General features: G+C 36.3%; 1 protein-coding gene across 2 annotated transcripts in view; it reads right to left on the bottom strand.

Moving 5' to 3' along the window:
* CCSER1 (coiled-coil serine rich protein 1) overlaps positions 1 to 20,690 on the bottom strand; it is a 712,792-nt gene that overhangs the window by 258,322 nt on the left and 433,780 nt on the right. Inside the window, exons 9-10 of one of the 2 annotated variants that reach the window (XM_026101190.2) lie at positions 15,811 to 15,888; positions 6,865 to 7,587 (exon numbers count right to left, since the gene is read on the bottom strand). In XM_026101190.2, coding sequence (XP_025956975.2) covers positions 7,507 to 7,587; positions 15,811 to 15,888 — 159 coding nt within the window. In that variant the 3' untranslated portion in view covers positions 6,865 to 7,506. Of the gene's footprint in view, positions 1 to 6,864; positions 7,588 to 15,810; positions 15,889 to 20,690 lie in introns of those variants that run through there. The other variant, XM_026101188.2, reaches the window with a different exon arrangement.

Raw genomic sequence — 20,690 nt, 5'->3', positions numbered from 1 at the left:
ATGATGTGAAGAAAGTTAGTTAAAATTATTACAAAGATGAATAAAACCAAAAAACCCCCCAAAATTTTTTAAAGGATGCTGTAGTGACCAAAATAAGAGATGGGGTCACAAGGGAGTTAACCTCAGAGAGACTGGTTCTACTAGCAGTTTCAAGCTTCTGGTGGCAAAAATCCCTTATGTCCTTTGGTAAACTGCATAGTTCATGCCACACTACATTTGCCTTCTCTTACTTCTTCTCTACATATCTTTTACTGGACAACATTAGGGAAAGAGCATGGAGCTAGAAAGACCTTCAGAAGACAGATCCATTGCTCTCTCTGGAAACTGAACACTTTTATTGCAAAGTGAAATGTTAAAACAGTAAAGAAAATACTGGATGGATGTTGGCAGACTCCGAGTTCATTGGGGTTTCATTCTCCTCCTTGTTCTCACTATTTTTATTCTTGTTTTGTATTTCACACTATTTGTCCATGTTACTTTACCAGCCACATCATTCAAATCACATTTAGGAGTGCCACTGCCAGGAAACTTTTTTTTAGAGACCTTACTCTTTCAGTTATTGTTGGGTTCATAACTGTAATTAGGAAATTACAGATTTAAAAAGAGACTGATATAAAAGTTGAAAATACAGGTCTCTAGCAATACAACAGCAAGTGTGACCACTGCAGATACACAATTTTTATTCTTTCGTGTCTCGTATAGGAAATCTTTGGTTTTTTGCCAAGTAGTTTATTTTCACCGATTAAGTTTTCAAGGTTTTATAGATGCTTGTGAAATGGCTACCACAGAATTTTGTGACCTACATTTGGAAAGTAAAATGTAGCTGCTCTTCAACTACTATTTGACTGATGTCAAGCTCGCACACCCTAAGTGTTGTACAGATTTAACAGAATGTGATGAAGAATCACCACCACATACATGGAACTGCTAAAAATACATGGCACACTACATTGTGTCAAAGCTTTTCCAGAATAGCGATATTCACTGCCAATACAAAGACAGTCTTCTTAAAGACAGGCTACCTTTAATCTTATTTATGCAAAATTTGATTGTTAGATTGTTTTGAATGAACATATGGGAAGACTGTATCCCAGCAGAACATGGAGTAAATACTTGTTTCCATATGTTTAAATGAAGCCTTTCCACTGACTCTTAACATCATGTTCAGAGTCTACGGTTAAATGAACATTAGCTGCAGTTTCTCCAGAATAATTTGAATGCACTGTCTGCTTCACCCAAATGACCTCTAATCCAAACACTCATTCTTAACTTCCTACTACTGAAAAAGAATTCCAGTATTTACAGAATTTAATACAATGCGCCAATCAATTTTTATCCCACCAGCTATCAAACAATATTCCAGTTCTTGTGCAGTTCATGAAGGCTAATTGTTTTGAGGTCCATGAAGGTTAATTGTTCATCTATCTGATAGCTGGACATTGTATCCGGTGTATCTCACTTGTATTAACAAAACATCTCTTGACCTGAGGCAACACTGGAAGTTCTGCCAAGAGAGTCTCTCAGTCCAAAGATGAGTTCATAGTAATGACCATCAAAACCCCCATGCAGTAATCAATGTATCCAGATATTTTGGAACAGTAGTCTCAGCAAGGTCACTTGGTACCAGAATTAAGTTTCATTAGTTCCTGAATTTGCTAACATATCTAAGCTCAAACATCTAGTCAATCATTTTATAATTCTCCTTCCTCGCATATTTACATTATCAGATCAGTAAATTCCAGGACAGTATTCTGTTTTCCTGAAGTGAGAAACAATTATAAGATTATTAACATTCATCCCATTCAGGTCAACTCTGGAATCACTCTTTGAATTTTGTTCCTTACTTCTATTTTGGAAGAAGTTTGTGCCAACTGTGCTTCAATTGTTACTTATTGGAACAACTATAAAACAAAAAATGGGAAGTTACCATTCTTTTCCAGGTCCTGATTTGTTGCGATTAGTTCCTCATCAACTGACCAAGAGAGCCTTTGTCCATAGCAATATCCACACACCAGTTTGCTCAGAGACCATTATACTCACTGAAGAGGCATAATTAACCCCTCAGTTTCAGATCCCAACTGAAAAACAGGAAAGGCAAAAGACTCTCTGACTCATAGGCCTGCCTTGAGCTCACTGATATGCTCTCCACATCTTCAGAGTCCCATAAACAGCACTATCTGTGGTTTCAGCACATCTTATATTTGGCACGGTAATTCAAGGATCTTCTCCTGTACAAGCAATGTGCAACTTCTGTCCAGTTACCACAATAATGAGAAACTCCTGGATTGATTCTGCTCTGTATATGCGTGCAACAGCCTCTGGTAGGCAACTAATCTCTTAGCTACTGTTTCTCTAGTAAGAACCCTCTAGCTTCAGGGATTGATAAGCCTTCAAAAAAGCCTTGCGACAGCAGGAATAAGGAACCATAAATAGCAGTGCTGAGACTGCAAAGAGCAAACATGGGACAAAATCAACTGTTCATCATCACTCCCAGGATTTTTACTCATGTTGTGCAATTACTTGAGTTTTTTCAAGGTACCTGGATGTCTGTAAAGTATACAGAATCTTAGAAGGTGACTTTCAGATGGAGTCCATTTTCATGTTGAACCTGTCCTTGTCTAAAGTTCCAGTCTAACCAAGGAAACTTACCTTTATTCGCTTTGTCCTTCTTTTTGTAATATTTGAAAATTTACAGTTTCTTAGGAGTTCTCTTTGTAAACTTAATCCACACCTCACCAGACTCCTATAACAGATTTGTCCCTACATTGGTCTTTTCTCCTCATTCATTTAACAGACTGTAATAAGGAACATACATAGATGGACAAACGTATATACACATACATGTACACTTTTTAATGCTTATATATTGGGACGCTGAGGTCCCTGGTATGTGCATTAAAAGTTGTTTCATATATTTAAGGTATAGAGAGCCTACTGCCTCTGGACGATTATCATCTACTCCTGTCACGCAGTTGTGCATTGCTCTTGTTCTCAGCTTAAAAACTTTGTATTACATGTGTCAGTGACAGTTTTCACATTTTTCCCCAAATACTAGATAATGTGTATGCACCATTACACAATATAAATCAAGTCTTTCTATATTAGTATCAAATACGAAGCTATCACTTAACTTCATCATGATTTTTAACATCAACAGCATCACTAAGTTTTTCCCTGAATGTTTTCAGATGAATACAAACATCCTAAAGTAATGGAGCTGGTCCAGAAAAATAAGTTGTAACACAGCATCTAACTCATGCACTGTTTCAACTTTGACATCATTTAATATGCGCACGCACACCCCCCCCCCCCATACTTCTGCAGGATCTTTTGCAGTACATTTGCTAGTAACCAAAAAGAACTTTTTCATTTTATTGCTGGCATCCACATAGTTTCTCTTTTCAATTTATTACTTTTTTGTGAACTACAAAAGAAATGTATTATTGTTTCCCAAATCTCATTTGTAAACCTTTCCCTCCATGCTACTTCTTGCTGTTTTATCATTAATGTTAATACTCTGTCAACCCTTCAGAAGCAGAAACTTCTATTACTAAAAATGAATAAATGAATACTAAAACAGCACTGTATTGAAATAAACACAGGGTACACAGCCTAGATGCAGTACTCCCCACATTTTTATTGAGGAAGTCCTAGTAACAGGCCAAGGATAGAAATGGTAGTTTCTGTTTCTATTTATGGTATAATATAGGTCATACACTGTATGCTAACTTTATCTTCCTAAGCTCTTTCAGTTTTAAACTTCATGTAAAATTCTAAAGCATACTGAAATTACCAAATCACATACATATACCTAAAAAAACTACTGGTTAACACTAGATAAACTCATCTGTAATAGCTAAGCCACAGACCTCCCAAGTAGTTAAGAAAAACAACAATTTTTTTTTTTTATCCCTTTCACCATGCACACCACTCCTGTGCCCCAAAATAGCCTCACTGATTAATTTTCAAATTATTTTAGAGGTGTCATAAACATTGCAAGCTATAAGAATCCTTTATTGGCCCAAACACATATTGAGATACAGTGAAATAATTTAGATACTCATTTCTACACTGTTCGGCATATTTCTCACATTGAAACTGTTTCAGAAAATTAAGTTCTTGGTCAGAAGACTTTCTACCACAACCACCATCAACAAGCCCTACTGAACTATACATATGGCCAGACACCATCGCTTCCACTGGTTCTGCAGTATCTTCCAAGAGTATTCAACTTTAATATATTAGGCTACAGATTTTAACTAATTTAAATATAATGGTTAATTATTACCCATAATCCAGCATCTTACACACCCTGACTATTTTTCTTCCTTGTATTAGCTTAGTGCGAAGTTACTAACCTGCACCAACATAACTCAGTTCTATCATTATCTACTGTAATTCTCTAAATTAAATATAGTCAATAAAAGGAGCACACTTCATTCAGTTAAATTTAGTTAAAATGTTATATTTACAAGATCTCATTGTGACAGAGTTCAGAACTGAAAAAAACAATAATGAGATGCTGAAACCCAAGCACAGGCAGACTTTATCAGACAGTTCCTGTACTCTAGGCACAGAACCCTACCACATCATTATTTGAGCACCACTTATCTATTCTTTTGTTTTACTTACTTCCCCCCCCCCCACTGTCTTAGCTACTTGATTATACAGTAGGCGTTACAGATCATACGTACACATTTGAGAGCTTCAGAGATGGAAGGAAGGAGAAAGGGGAAACCATGGGAGACCTAAAAGAAGTTAAATATAGATAATTTAGCTGGGAGATCTGGGGTGCTAATTTACAGATACTGACAGATTTTCCTAGTAGTTCCACACAGTGATTTCAGTGAATCCTGAAATTGAGGTCTCTTAAAAATCGGCTGATACTGTACACATTGTAACAATCCACGGACATTGATCCCAAAAGTCACTCACATCACTGCAAGGAGAGGAAAAAAAGGTTGTTAAAAGAGCACTCTAAGCTACGGAAATTTTGAACAGAGAAGCACTCAAACTGACTTCAGGATTCCAAATAATCTGTAAAGTCCAGATATAGACAAATACTCTGTGTCTCTCTCCAATACTGTGGGAAATGAACTCACAGAGTATTTCTAAACTTATATGAAAGTTTTCCAGCCTATTATTTTTCTTTAATTGACACATGAAAAAATCCCAGTTCCCTTCAAGCAAGATGCAATCTTTCTACTTCTGTATTCTAACCAGGTTTTTGAGACCTCTGTCTAACGGCTTATCATTCTTAAAATTACTCTTCTTCCTTCTCAAAATCTACCACAGCATATTTGTTCTAACTGTATCATTTTTGCACCTGTGTTATTTTAAATCCAGTAAACTCTATTTCCACTTGTTCCTTCTTGTGCTATATTAAACAGCATAACACAACATATTTGGAAAACCTTGTTCATCTACTTAAATCCCTGGAGAAGAGTGCAGACAGCAAATTTCAGTTATTTGGTGCCTCTTGAAAATAATCAAATGGAAAAAGAACAATTCGTCTTAGTCAAAATAACAAACATGAAACTGTCCTTCAAAAACAAGCACCCACTCCTGAATATCCCACACTTGTCCTATGTCAGTGTTCAGTATGAAAACAACATATTGTAGCACTACTATTTTACCACTGTATCCCAGTAAATACAGTGTTGCCATTGCTTGTAACAGGCCACAGGCTTGGGGGTAAGCTAACAACATGGGCCTGAATTTTTTTTTTCTGGACTTGTCTCGGTCTGCCTGGAGATTTGTTGTAGCTTGTAACAGCAATTATTTAATGACCAGCTGACTATTACCTACTTCATATTAGCTGTTGTTTAGCTTTGTACAAGCGTGAGGTTTAACACCTATCCTTAACTATGTGCTTGTAGATACCAATAACAAGCACTCCGCCCGCAAAGACTGAGCTGACCTTCAAACAACATGCAGCACAAAAGAGCAAACGCATGGGGCGGGAGCAGAGGCGCCGAACGACACTAGAGGCCCCCGGGCTCTAAACAACTCAGCAGTGGTCGATTACCATCATCCTTTACCCCCAGGAGCCAGGGTACTGTTGTAAGGGGAACAGGGAATAAAAATGTCATGTAGACTTCCAGGCTAGTGAAGAAAGAACAAGGCATACAGCATATTAACAAACATGTCAACTGAATCCAAGGTGGATCCCAGAATGAGGGGAAAGAAATCATCATGAGCATCACACTCCTGCCAGGAGAGATTTGGGATGCCAGACTTGCCGTAGCCTCCACCTCCCACCTTGATCTGAAGCCTTCAGACCCACTTCACAGAGCTGCACAAATATTTAGTTGGTTGATTTTATTATCCTTATACGGATCTGAACTGAGCATTTGTAATATATAACTTTTAAAAGAGAAAGTGTTATGTCCTCTGTTTGAAATGCAAGCAACTTGAACAACTCTTTTTATTACATACATGTGGTCCGACCAAAATGGCACAGTAACGAGATTCAAGTATCACCTCCAGATCATAGAGACACGTTAGCAGGAAAGCTTTCAGCATACAACATAAGCACCTTCTTATCTTACCTGGTAAAGGTAGGCATAGAAGACTTTCTCAGGTGGATCAAAACAAGCCAGTGTTCGGGAACACCGAAGCAACTTATAGTGGTGATAGAGTTTGTGGTAAATCCTTCATTTTACTTACAAATTCCTGCCTAACAAAGCCATAGTCTAGGAAAGAATTTCTTTTTCTCCCCTCTCTTTTTTGACAAAGGCAGCTATCCACTCAAGTAGCAGAGTCACATCCAGCAATACAGCCTTTACTTTGCCCACATGTATTAGTGATATCTTTGCAAAGCCCCCTAAGAAAATGAAGTACTAATGGAAAAAATATCACAAATACAATAAAGCTATGATTTTAATGCATTCAGAAATCAGTGCACATTGCAGGATCAGATCTTCCATTTCCTCAGATGAAGCTGAGTAAACTCTGATCTTGCTAATGTTTATTAAAACTCTTCTGCAGAAAATGAACATGCCTCAAATCTGGCATAAAAATTACAGATCTTTACAAACATAATAAATATGAATATTCCCTAATACAGCACAGCATTAAAAGGAGTTGACCCTGTATTCACAAACAGTTCAAAGCTATTATCACTGGAAGACAGAAATTAAAGGTTTGTAAAAAAACATTTCCTTCTGTTTAAAGGCCTTGAAGACACATTTTCCAATCTACGTGGGACAACGGTCACTGCAGTATGATCTTATTTGTTGTGACTTGCCAACGGATGATTTCAGTGGACACAATGACAAGAATAATTGAATTTTATTTCAGATAACTTCATGATAGCTTACTAATAATTTACTAAGAGATGTATTTAACAATGAAGAGACTACTGCAAAAAGCTGATGATTCACTTTTGATAATACAAAGTCTATGAAGTAGCAGAATTTCGCCAGTAATGGTAACTTGTGACTCATTTCATATTCAGCAGTATTTAATTACATCCGTAAGTGCAGAATGTCCAGATGCTGTTTTTTAATTTAATAATGATGGAACCAATGAGATGCTGACAGGTTTGTAAACTAAGCCTTCAGAACATGGTGAATTCCGCAGGGCCTTAAAAAAAAAAAAAAGAAAAAAAAAGAAAAAAAAGAAAAAAAGAAAAAAGAAATGAAATGAAATCTTAAAGATGCATGCTTTGATGGTAACACAAAATAAGTTAAATGAAAAAAATTCGTTTCTGCTATAAGCATTCCATGCAGGCAGCACGTAAAAATAAAGCTGCTTTCAAGCCAGCAATCAACATAACAAGGAATTAAGTGACAATACATATTAAAACAGAAATACGACTCTTCAGAAGCTTGTGCATTACACATTTCTAGTTAGAAAACAGATATGTACAACAAGATGTCATGTTTGTACAGGAAGAAAGACATCAGGATGAGCTAGTTTATGCTAATAGAGGGAATTTACATGCAGCATGCACACAATACAAAAATATTCCCACAAAATGATTTAAATGTCTGAGTAGCTAGTTCTTCATTAAAAAGCCTTTTTAAACATACTAATATGCAAAACTCAAATTAATACAAATATGCTTTAAACTATATTGCTTTATAACACTGTGGTTAGCTACAGCTCATTTCTGAAGTTTGCTAGTTGATCTTTTTCCAAATTGAGTCCAAGTTTTTCTAGTTTTTAAGAAAACATGCTCAAACCCTACTTTGAAATGTTGCTATCTTTAAGAATTTCCATTCAGGTATTAGTGAACATATTTCCTTAAGCTCATAATCATTTACTTGTGATAACCTATTAGAAGTTGAGATTAACTTTTCCCTGATAATTTTCACCCCTTTAACAAACTATTATTTATAAAGGAATAAAATTCTAAGGTCTTCGATGCTGCTAAAATTTTCCCAAACCACACTCTGGCTTTATAAGCAGGTCACAGCTAGTATCCAGCATAACACATAAACAAGCGTCAGTAAGGTATGATTCAGTGGGACTAGAATAGGTGTTTAATTTTAACAAAGTAAAAAACAATTAAAGGTCTTGATGCCTGTGTCCTACTTATTTCTATCTTTAGTGTAACAGGTTTGAATGTCAAAGTTTACATAGTAAAAGCGTGCTTTTAATTCTAGGGACACCTGTTCATTCAGTACTTACAGATGTTATGGACAGCCTCATATAGATCCTGCACTTTATGGTAGAAACTGTATAGCCAAATACAATACCGCAATAACATGTTAAGTCAGGCTCACTTATCGATTAAAGGAAATTAAAAGCAAATAACATAAATATAACTAAATGGATAGAGCTGCTTAAGTGAAAAGCTCATGGAGCTACCAGCTCATGGAGAACTGCAAGGAGAAGACAGTGATGAAGTGAAGAAAGAGGGAAAAGCACTATCTTCAGAAAAAGGATTTATAGTATGAACAAGTAGCAATACCTAAACACTCACTTTTCCTCCTCTTCTCCCCAGCCGCAAGAAATATAAGCAAAAGTTTTAGAGAAGTATTGATCAGACTTACTGTCACCAAGCACCTCACACTATATTTTACTGCACCTTAAAAGCAAGGTATCAAGTGCTATGAACGTAGAAGAAACATATGAGAGAACCGTAGAGTAAGTAGGAAGATGGAAACCTTACAAGCCAAGAAAAACACTGCATGTTTATTATACAGTGTATTACAGGAAAATAAAATTTTAAAAGATACAGAGACAGCAGTGTAATATTAATTTCTGATCTACCAGGAAGCCAAGCTATTATACCGCCAAGCCATGTATTTCTACAAATACTTAAACTGCACCTTTATTTATTCAAGCAACCAGAAGTTAACCTACATTCAAAAAACCAAAGCAGAATATCACTGATGCTAACTGAGCACCATTACGCATTTTTCAACTGTCGAGTTCACTGTTATTTATTCCTCGAGATGACAAAATGAAATGCTTAATGCCTGGAGATAATCAATCCCAGAAATCAACTGGTTAGCGGAAGCCTGTGTTTTCCACACTGCAAGCCCCAGTTTCTGTCCCAGCACCCAGCTGCTTTTGGAGTTCATGCGTATTATATGACAACCTACATATATTCCTGTATTTTACCACAGTCGCCAAACTCTCAGCACAAGCAAGCATCCTCTGACAAATTTGGTACCCAATATTTGAACCATCCATCCCTCTAGTGAGCAGTACTATTTCTAAAGCTTATTGATGTTAATAGCTTAATGGCTGAACAGAATTCAAATAGCAAATGCCTAGCAATTTGATGGTTAGGCTATGTGTTTGGCAAGAGTTGGCAGGACACAATCATAAAAGAAAAAAGTCTCAGCATAATCTTTTACTATGAATGGATAGAAGGTTTGAAAGAACCTGCACAAATAGAACAAACCAGAATAAACACAGGAAGTTTTTAAATGAAAATAAAATAAATACACAAAATAAAGAAAATAGACATTAAAAAGAAAAAGTGATTGCTAGAGGAAGTTGTAAGGAAAAAGCACACAAAGAAACAACTTGGATATCAAGATATGAATAGGTATATAGCAGTATAAGCAAGGAAAAGATCTGAAATGGATGATTTGATTTCTAAAGGTACTTACTGTTTAAAAAATTTTACATTAGAGAGCTGCATTAGGCATAACTTTGCATTATACTGTTGTATAAGTTAGAAAACAATCTCTGAGAGAGAAAATAAATAAAAGGAGACAAGTAATGTAGTAAGATACAATAGTGGATGTACATAAGTTTCCTAGGCAAAAAAAAAAACAGCAGAGGCAGAAGGTATTTTCAGTATCAGCTGGCAAGCCATTTCACATTGTAACAAACTACATGATACCCCGCATAGATACCTATTTACATAAAACTGGTAAAGTTCAAGTACTTCGTTACTCTCTTCCCCTGCCTTCCTAAACTAGGCAGCACAGCCCAACACAATCCCTTCCAGCATCCACAAAGCCACCCTGTCACTCTGCCGGGAAGGAGGAGAAGGAGCATTAATGGAATGGGGAGAAGAGCAGGTCTGTCTGTTCATCACCTCTAGATCCTCCTCTCCCTCCTAGGACAACACAGAGGCTGTTCAGATAGCAGTGCCCAGGCTTTAAGAGGGAACTAGAGGCATGCTGCATAGTGTAATGTAGAGTAGGCTACAAGACAAATACCCTGAAAGTGTTTTAGCACAGGAATCTACTAATTTTAATACTGCATGGTAGTACAGGTAAGTCCGCACTTGTGATACTTGTGTATTACCTGGCACTGTTGTAAACATAATGCTAGTGATCATCAATCCAAGATAATTTTTGTTTGTAGATACGAAAACCAAACAGTAAGCAAATTGGAAGTAATAATAAGCAACTTTGTTGTCTGAGACTCTAAAAAGCACAGGACAAAAATGCAAAATCCACTGAAGAGGAAAGGATTCCTGTTTAATGGGGAATGAATTGAAGAACCGTCTGAAACCTATTAACATCAATTTTACTCTCAATATGAGAGATAAAGAACAAACAGAATAGCAACTCTGAGATGCCCAATTCATAATATCAGACTAAGGCAAACACAGAAAGGACACTGTGGAAATCATTCCAGCTCTTCAAAAATTCTGCTCCACATAGAAAAAAAATTAAGTACAAGTTCCTTTCACCCAAATCCACTCAGTAGTCAATTGACAAAGGAGTGCCAAGTCTGAATTCATTTTGTTAACAGAAATTGAGAATTGCACTGCGATTGTTTGACTCTGCTTTCAAGAAACATTTCAATGAAAACTTACTTGCAGTGTTGCAAGCTACAGAGTGTTTATGTGATGCCTGCATGGTACTCAGAACTACTTATTTAGCTAGTGGCCATTACCGGAGTTGTACTCTAGTACATCACTTAACATGATCTTGTAATCAGCCACAAAGCTGGATGACTACATCTATTCATCTTCCATTGTGTTTTAGTAACACGACTGACAGAAGAATTGCTACTTGATCTCTCAATAGTCTGTGCAGACAAAGCCAGGCAAAAGAGGTTAAATTGGTATTGATCATTTAAGACACATTCATCGTTTATTACTAAGCAGTCTGCCCCATCAATCTGTTACGCATATGGTTCTCTCTGCAAGACTTCATGTTTTAAATGATTCTCAGTAGAGAATCTGGAAAACAGAACAAACTTGGCAGAAATCAAAAGGTGGACATCCCTTGACAGTCTGCAGCAGAAAGCAGTTAGCTTTCCAAAAAAAACTGGATTACTTTCTCATGTCTTGTCCCAATACAGACTACAGCTGGCTTGATATTTTACTTTCAATTTAGTTAAGTAGTCAAGTGGTCATCTTAACCACTTGAAGCAACAGTAGTATTTCTGACCATGGAAGACCTTTCTTCTGCTTATCAAAACTTATTTAAAACTTTTGCTTTAAATTCTGTAATTAACTATTTTATTAGATTGTTTTAATACAGAAAACAGACTAAGCATTAAGCTTTCTAGTTGAAATAATTCTTCAAGATTAACATTATCTTTATAATTTCCACTTCACAGGAAAACTATTTCTACCAAATCTGGCTTCCATTTGCTTGGTTATATAGTACTCTAAAGCAATTTCAATTAGAAAAATCTCAGAGGTCTGGATGGGAGAAAACGAAGAAATATGTCCAAAGCATTATCCAACAATTTATAGCTATTGCAGAAGACTGCATGATCCCATACCTTGCCGATTAGTTTGACAGTCAGAACCCAACTCCAATTACGTTATGTCCAGTATCCTGTCACGTGCATGACAGACTGCATAAGCATAAAATATGCTATACTCACTTCCATTCCGGTATCCTCTCAAATACTTACCTACAACACTCAGAGTCAACACTTGTCTATACTTTTTCAAAGCAGCTCCACAGAGAGAAATAAATGTTTCTTCCCTTTGAAATATTGAAACATTCTTCATCCTCCCCCCATTCCTTCCAAAAATAGACTAACCTCTAGCCTTTTTTCCACTGCTGTACACCTTATGGATGAAAGCAATCATTTCTTGTTTAAATCAAAGCAAGAACTTCCACTTGTTTCTAATGACACAGCTCCAAAGCTAAAGAAGAGTACCTCAATTACTGGAGAATGCAGAAGTCAAATAAGATAGAGTATTGCTTTATTTTGGAGACTACCCTGTCTCTCAGTCTCAGACTCTGTCACCCCTTCCTTCCTGCCTTAGGACATTCATTGTTGAAGACAGAACTGCAGCACAGACTATTATACATCCTTTATACTCTTGTGTTAAAATCTACGTATTCTGGATTACCTTTGGGAACATAGGGAACATAAAATATTGACAGTAATTCAAGGTAACTGCATTGGAGGAAGGGTCAAAGCCAGTTACACATGTTGCAGACAGCAGAAGAAAAGCAGAATCAAATGACTTCATCAGGCATCATAATACACTGGAAAGGTACATGGTTTTTTTTAGGTGTTTTTCAGGATATCATTCTGTCATTGAAACAAAAAGCACTACTACTCCAAAATCTCAGAGTCAGAGAGAGGACATAGGAAAAAGTTACAGGATTTTTAATGGAACTATTAAGCTTATACACCAAAGCAAAAATAGGAAAGAATATATAACAAACTTGTCACAGAAACACTAATTCAAGAATTTCAGTAATGCTCCATTCTGAAGCGTGTTCTGTTTGTACAACATAGGTGAAATAATGTGCATTATTAACGAAGCTCTTACCTGATCATAGATAGCTTTTAAAGTTTTATTAAAGAGCAATAAAACAGGTGACCTTTCTCCTTTCTGGAATTACAGTAACAAAACTGTAGTGATGATGGAATGAATTTAAATTTTCTGCTTACCTGTTAAACTAGCTAGCTTAACTGTTCAGCATATGGTATTCCCCAAATGTGAGAATAATGGGGTGAGGATTGCATTTTGCATTCTCTGACCTGTTTTATGTTCAACTATTTCATCGAATTTCACATTAGCACAATATTCTTGTATTTATACTAATACACACCTAAACAAATTCTATATTAATTTAAAGATACCATTTATCAGAGATAAAATTTTTTCTTTAAAACCTCATATAAAAGCAAAGAATACAAATACAATTGCCACTTGTCTTCAGTGGAAACACAACTGAAGCCATTATTACCTCTAATATCCATTCTTTGAAGGCAAGTTGCAAAATCTAATAAATAGAAGTACATAACATTTGATATTATGAAAAATGTTAACACACTATTTCTTTTCACATTTTTCTTCATTCTAGCATGACTTGAGTTCCCTTATGAAGGTCACAGTAAGCATGCGTCGTTCCTGTAGAGTCCTGTTCAACTTTATCCATAATCTACTCCCTGTAACGTAGTTTTCACAAGCATTCTGTACAAGATAAATCAATACAGGTGGATATGCTGTACCATATAAAAACATTCCTCATTTGCTTTTGTTGAGGTATTGCACTATTCCATATAAGAAAACACGTGATTCCAGCCATGACACAGCAGGTAAGTAGGTAGGTAAGGCCTTGAAAAATGTGTTGTGCCGCTACTGTTGAAAGGACTTTTGCCCCCCTCCTTTAAATAAATAAATAAATAAATACTCAGACCTAAGTCAGAAAACTGTACTGGTGGAGGCAGGGCGTTCTTTCTGATTTTACTACAGGAATAGCAATCATCTAGTTTACTGACAGAAAACTCCTCCCACTTGAAAGGGGCAAAGGAGTGGGGGGTGGATTAATTTACCAGCATGGATCACTGCAGCATTAGACACTACATATTGTGTGTGTGTGTGTGGGGGGGGGGGGGGGGGTGGAGAAGCAAAACCAAACACAAACCACATTAGTTAAAAAACAAGTAAACAAAAAAACTCCCTCAAAAACAAAAAGCACAAACTCCTACAAATTGCTTATTCACATTTTTGGTGGAACAGTTATTCAACATCTAAAACACTCAGTAAAGTACCTCTCAAGAACTAATTTTTCCCAGCAGAAAGAGGTATAGTATAACAACATAGAAAAATGCTTTAAAGTATTACTGAACATTCTGGGATTTTCACCACCAATGAACATATCTCAAATCTTCAGCACATCAAAAAGACACTGCTGTCATTTCACAAAGACACAGCAGAACATAAAGGCTCATATTCCGCAAGCCATGTACATGAATCAATCAGTGCAGACAGATGCAGTGAGTAAAATATTGGCACATTTACCCTAAATGAAAAATACTCAAAAGATAAAATACTAAATGTGTAGACTTAAAAACCCCCAAGTATTAAGAGTAATACACAAAGTAACAGATTTTTTTTGTTCAAAGTATTTAGCTCTGCAAAGTTAGCATGCCTGGCTTAAAAGAATGTGACTAAGAGGAAAATCACGTGCAACTGACTTCAAGAGTTTTTCTGATTACACATGTGAAACTTATTTTTCTATCTTTAGAAGAATACCTGAAGACTGAAAAGACAGATCTTTAACACTCCAGCGCTACAAAACATATTGAAAGATATGTTTCAAAACTTGTGTTTAGCACCAATTGATTCACCATTCTTTTCAAAAATTTGAAGCAGCACATTGATATACATCACTGCAGAACTACAACCTTATTTTGCAGAACAGTTTTTGGTAACAAGTATTGCTGGATTCTGCTCAAGTGACAGAAAATAGAAGAACCATACTAAATATTCATCATTGGGGCACTCTTCATCAAAGATTATTCAAGAAGGATCACATACATAAGTGAATCACTACATATATTCAGGCAGTGTTTCATAGAAGGAATACTCTTATTAAAAACAAACAAACAAATCTATATTTTAAGGATTTTTCCTTATGTATATTCTTGCATGAAGATACAAACTGTCAACTCACTTTCTGGCAGGAATTCTGACTGATGCTGCTCAAGAAATAAAATTTTAACATGACTTGATAAATTTGTACTTCTTCCATTACTTTCCAGAACTCAAATATTATTTGGACAATGTATAGTAATTATAAAGAACAACCTCATTATATTGTTATTAAGTGAGTGAATTACTTTGGACACTGGAAAAAAAAAATCAGGATCCACTTAGATGCATCCTCCACATGTATTTATGCTAATTCTCAGTATACTGGAGCTGTTGGTAAAACATGAAATTAACAGGGCATTAGCATGCTGGCAGGTAGCTGTAATTATCTTCTCATGTTGCAGAAGACATCTGAGAATCATTTAAGAGCACAGGATGAATGGTATTCCACATAAATCCTCCTAAATCAATGCACGGAGACAACAGCCATAGAAGCAAATAGGCTGACAGAAGTCTGAAACCCATAAAGGTGATTTAAAAAACAAACAAACAAAAAAACAACACCCATCCTGCTCAACACAGCTACTTACATCATGGCCTACAAGTTCTGTCTGAGTGGATTTATCTGCTTGGGAAGCAAGAGCCTTCTGTAAACACTGGGCTTTTTCCTGTAAAACAAAGCAACATATCACAGGTGAGTCACGTTTTTCCTCACTGTGCTTTACAGCTACAAACATCCAGACAAGAAGTACAGAACTCAAGCACAGACAGTTTAGAAATTAATGTATTATGGCATTACTTTCACTGGGAGGTCTACTTCCCTGCTATTATTTCCTTTTATCAACTGATCCTTCTCTTAAACTGAAAGCGAGCACAGCAAGAATGACTACGTGGGAGAACTGGGACCACCCTGCAGATGTTACTGCAGTGCACAGGAACCTTCTTCCAGAGCAAATATATGCCTCAATATGCAAACTGCACTAGGGATCAGTAACAAATCTAAATATCCACACTGTTCTAACAGCAAAGACATCATTTTTAGAAACATTAAGAAATATGTAAATTCTACAGCAGATCAAAACATCGAGACAACATCCCTCTCACTCAACGTAAACAAGTTATGCAAAGCATGAACATTTCCTGGCTATGTACCCATTCCTATTCCCCCCTGCAGCCTCTCCCCAGCCCAACATTTTTTTGAAGCCTTGCGTGCCATCTCCAGGACAGACTCAAGCACAGAAACCTGGCCATTTGGACGCAATTATGAGGCTTCACTAAGAGCATTTGGAGGCTTCATTTCAAGCATCAAAACTTCTCATTGATTAGAAATACTGACCCTCATATCCAACCTCAGCTTACGTGTATATGTATAAAATACTGTGTGTGTGTAAATATGTATGGGTTTTTTTCCCCCTCCTGGAATGTAGGTCTTCTCTCCTGGAAAGCATATGCTGCAACACCGTAATGATACAGGGTAAGGTGGGAAAACGCGCACAGGAAGAAAAGGTTCTCTGAACAGAAAAAAGAATACTAAAAAATCTTCACTGCATTTACTGAAGCATTCCTATCTACCAATTCACACTTTTATTTTTCAGCTATGTCCATATGAAATATTTAACTCGCCTCAGACTGACATGCTACAAACCTATTAAAGTAGGCTTTCATGTTACTGACAGCGATGTATTATAGTAAAACAGAATCTTTGTTAATTATATTTCAGGTTAATTGAATCTCAAACTGAATGAATCTCAATTTTCACCAAAATAAACATAGAGAAACTTCATTATTTTCAGCTATTTAGGTTGTGATTTTCTTTATAAATACTTGTTCTATGTATTTTTAAAATTAAATGTCATTCCTTTCAAGGACTGAAACACACAACTCAAATTTATTTTCACCAAAAGCATGTGCACAGCAGAAAGAAAACACCAAAATGGTCCAGTCTCTGACATCACAACTCTTCAAAAACACCACCACAAAAGCAAACAAAAAAGCACACGTACCACTGACTGATCACTTCACTGATATAGGACAGCTTGCGCCCAAACTCACTGACGTAATCAATTACATAAGGCTTTATTCAAAGCAAAGGCAAGCTTCTTACTTCCAACAGAATAACTTTATCTTCTTTAAGTATGCAGTTAGCAGTACATTGTCCACAGCATTTTAACTTATTTTGTTTAGGTACCAGTCACTTGTTCGGTATTTACTTTCTGAAATATTTGGACAGTAACATTTTGGTGCTAAAAAACTGCATAAATTTTCCAGTTACAAACCCAGGCATTCACAGAGACTGAATATTTATTTAAGTAACATGATGTTTGGACCAAAAACAGTATTAACAACCTGTATCTGATCAAATTTAACATCTGCCGACTTTCTATATGGATCAACAAATACATATTTTTGAGTAACTCACTTGAAAAAAAAACCAAAGAAATCAAAACCTTCTGTAAGATAGCCTATTAATCTGGGAAGCTAGGAAGGTTGGAATCCTCCAAAATTATTTTTTCTGCAAGTAGCTCATTTAACTATGTCTATGCAGAGAGATCAAGTTTCAACACAGTGATCCGAGTTCTGATTCCACAGTAATTCAATTACCACAATCGGGAGTTAAAGACTTTCACGTTGACAATGCATAATACCTCCTTTATACTCTACAAAAAAAAAGGCATGCAATTTTGTTGATGTGAAACAAGCTTCATAATGTGACTTAATTCATTTCAAAAGTATTAAAGATAATAAGAATACATCATCTTTTTTCCAGTGATGCAGCAAAAGTCTACAAAGTATTTAAAACTACAGAGATAATATTTTTCCATGTAGTGATATGGCAAGTTATCTACAAAACAGCATCCTGCTGGAACAGGCTACTTGCACTTCACAGTCATTCAACATCATCTTCATTCTGTATGTTTCACTAACTTACACAACTTCTTCTCTACAGAGATGAGAGATTTCTTGTTGTTAGAACAAAATATTTATTCCACAAGATATACCTTAGTTTACAAAATAGTTTTGGTAATAATAAAGGTATTAGATCCCCCAAAATGCTATAAGGTGTTCTTTCTGATATAAAAGCTCCTCTTAAAACAACAAAGTGGTATTTTAAATATCATTTCATGCTGCATTGACTGTATCAACAGACAGACTTTCTAATGGACTAAACTGATAAAATGCTGGAAAGAAAGAAAAACTTTTTACATCGCAATGCGAAGTTTACCTTTATAAATTATTATACACTACACAAAGCAAGTTAAAACTTGAGTGCAACTATTTCTGTAAAACTGTAGCAGAACTTATGCAATACATACATATTAATCCTCTTCTACACAAAATGTTGTGCAAAATATTAACAGCCACTTTTTATTTTATTGTATAAAAAAATCTGGTGAATATTTGACAATATTCACTAAGTATTTACAGCACTGGCTCCTTTTGGCCATGCATTTACTGCTCCCACCCATATACAGGACACGATTTCAAACAAATCCCAGCTCCTGGGCACAGCCAAACACCCTGTGCAGGCAGGCAATCTTCTCCAAAGAACAAAAATTGCTTACAGGAGATGACCTTCACCTTTGCCCAAATATGTTCTTTTCAAAACCTCTTATTAAGAATAATCACTTAAAAAGATTTGGTGTCCAAAATACCTATTCATTTTGCTTTTGCAAGTGCATTACCTAGTACACTGCTTGATGTGGCCGAGATGCCCACAGTTACTCTGGTCTTCACCATTCGAAAGGGTACAACCCAGCAGCACTGCTGGAATGGAATGGCCTACGGCACTACGCGAGAGACAGGCTGTAAAGGAAGTTCATACCTTTTGCTTGGCCAGCTAGAAGAGATGGGACACATGGACAAGCTTCTGGGTGCCCAGGTTCTGGAAAAGGGCTTTTGGAACCAAAACCTTGCCCATTTTTCTCGAGTATAGCAAATCAATCAAATAAAAGACTAACTTTGCAAGTCAAGGGGCATGCTTTAATATTAATAACAAAGAAATAAATTACATGGATATATTCTTTATTGCAGTCTTCAACTGCCATCACAGCATTACTCCCAAAGACAGGTGCTTAGTATTATAAACTAACATTTTAAAACAGTTCAAGTTCTGAAACTTCCCCGAGACTTTGCTGCCATTTTAGAACACTACAGTATCTCCTTCTTTCAGATGCTTCCTAGTTGAACAACTGGTGACTGTTTCCATAAGTGACCTAGTCCTCATACTAAATGCATATATACAATCTTCTCTCCTATCAAAAAGCTTCAAAACCTCCTTTTCACAATTCCAAATTGAGATGTAAGCATTTTGAAAAAGTTAAAACACAGTATAGGGGCTTCCTTAATCTCTTCATTTCTCTACTGAGGTACTCCATAGAATCATAGATGGTTAAGCAGTCCCGCCTCCCACTTACTGTCCTTTTCTTTTGTGCATCTGAGAAGAGTCTGGCTCCATCTTCTCCACAAGATGGTAAGCAGGAACAAGGGACTGCAGTTAGCTCCTTCCTAATCCTCCTCAGGGCAAACAAACTAGCTCCCCTAGTCTCCTTGTATGTCATACGCTCTGGCCCCCTGAACATCTCGGTGGTCTTTCACAGGACCTCCTCTAAAGCCCAAAAGAAGACTGAATCATTTGTTTGAGATGAATTTAAAATTTTTAAGATCACTCAAACAAACTACTTCTACATGATTTTTTAAAATAGATCCTCAGCTAATGTCTTTTCTTACTCTTCTGCATGCTGTTAATCCCTATTAAAATAAATAGCATTAAGAGTACACTTGTATGGTGACAGGAACAAGAGCATGAAAAATTCTCAGTCACTGGGTTCACTAATTAGTGAAAAGGCAAGAAGAGCTGTCGGTGATTTTTAAGTCACTTAACTCATAGCAACAGTGCCAGCAACATTCATCCCAACCTGTCTTAACCTCATGAGAGAGAGTACTTAAATGACTGTGTGGAATGATGCCTTGTTCCATCATTCTCTGTTGCTTATGTTACTGAGATGACTACTTGAAGTACTGCAACGGCCCTAGTGAAAAGCATTAGACCACGATCAATGAAGCTACTCCTTTATAAGGGAATAAGTTCACATGTAGTTTACATCTTAAACTCCCTACAGCACATGAGTGTCATTAGTTATATACTTATTATTACTGTTATGTTTGCAATATATTGCTGAGGGGTACAGTGACAAGAAAATAATAGGCATCAGCTGATCACAAGCATGTAAAATCATTACAGATAAAATAGGAAAAAAATATCAAGGAGGGCAAAAGAATGCGAGAGAAGAGAAGGAAAAAATACCAATATTCCTTGCATCCCTGTAGAGTACCAAAGTGATAACCAGAATAAATTTGCATCTGAAGACTGATAGAGACTAATGCAATCAGAGTGGTGGTAAAGACCGTAACTTGTGTTAGAAATGAACAAAACAAACCACCCAGTGCTTCTCCCCAGATTTACATATCC

The sequence above is a fragment of the Dromaius novaehollandiae genome, chromosome 4 (assembly GCF_036370855.1).
Source record: "Dromaius novaehollandiae isolate bDroNov1 chromosome 4, bDroNov1.hap1, whole genome shotgun sequence".
NCBI lineage: Eukaryota > Metazoa > Chordata > Aves > Casuariiformes > Dromaiidae > Dromaius > Dromaius novaehollandiae.
The sequence above is the reverse complement of the archived record's forward strand: the minus strand, read 5'-3'. Positions and strand labels throughout refer to the sequence as shown.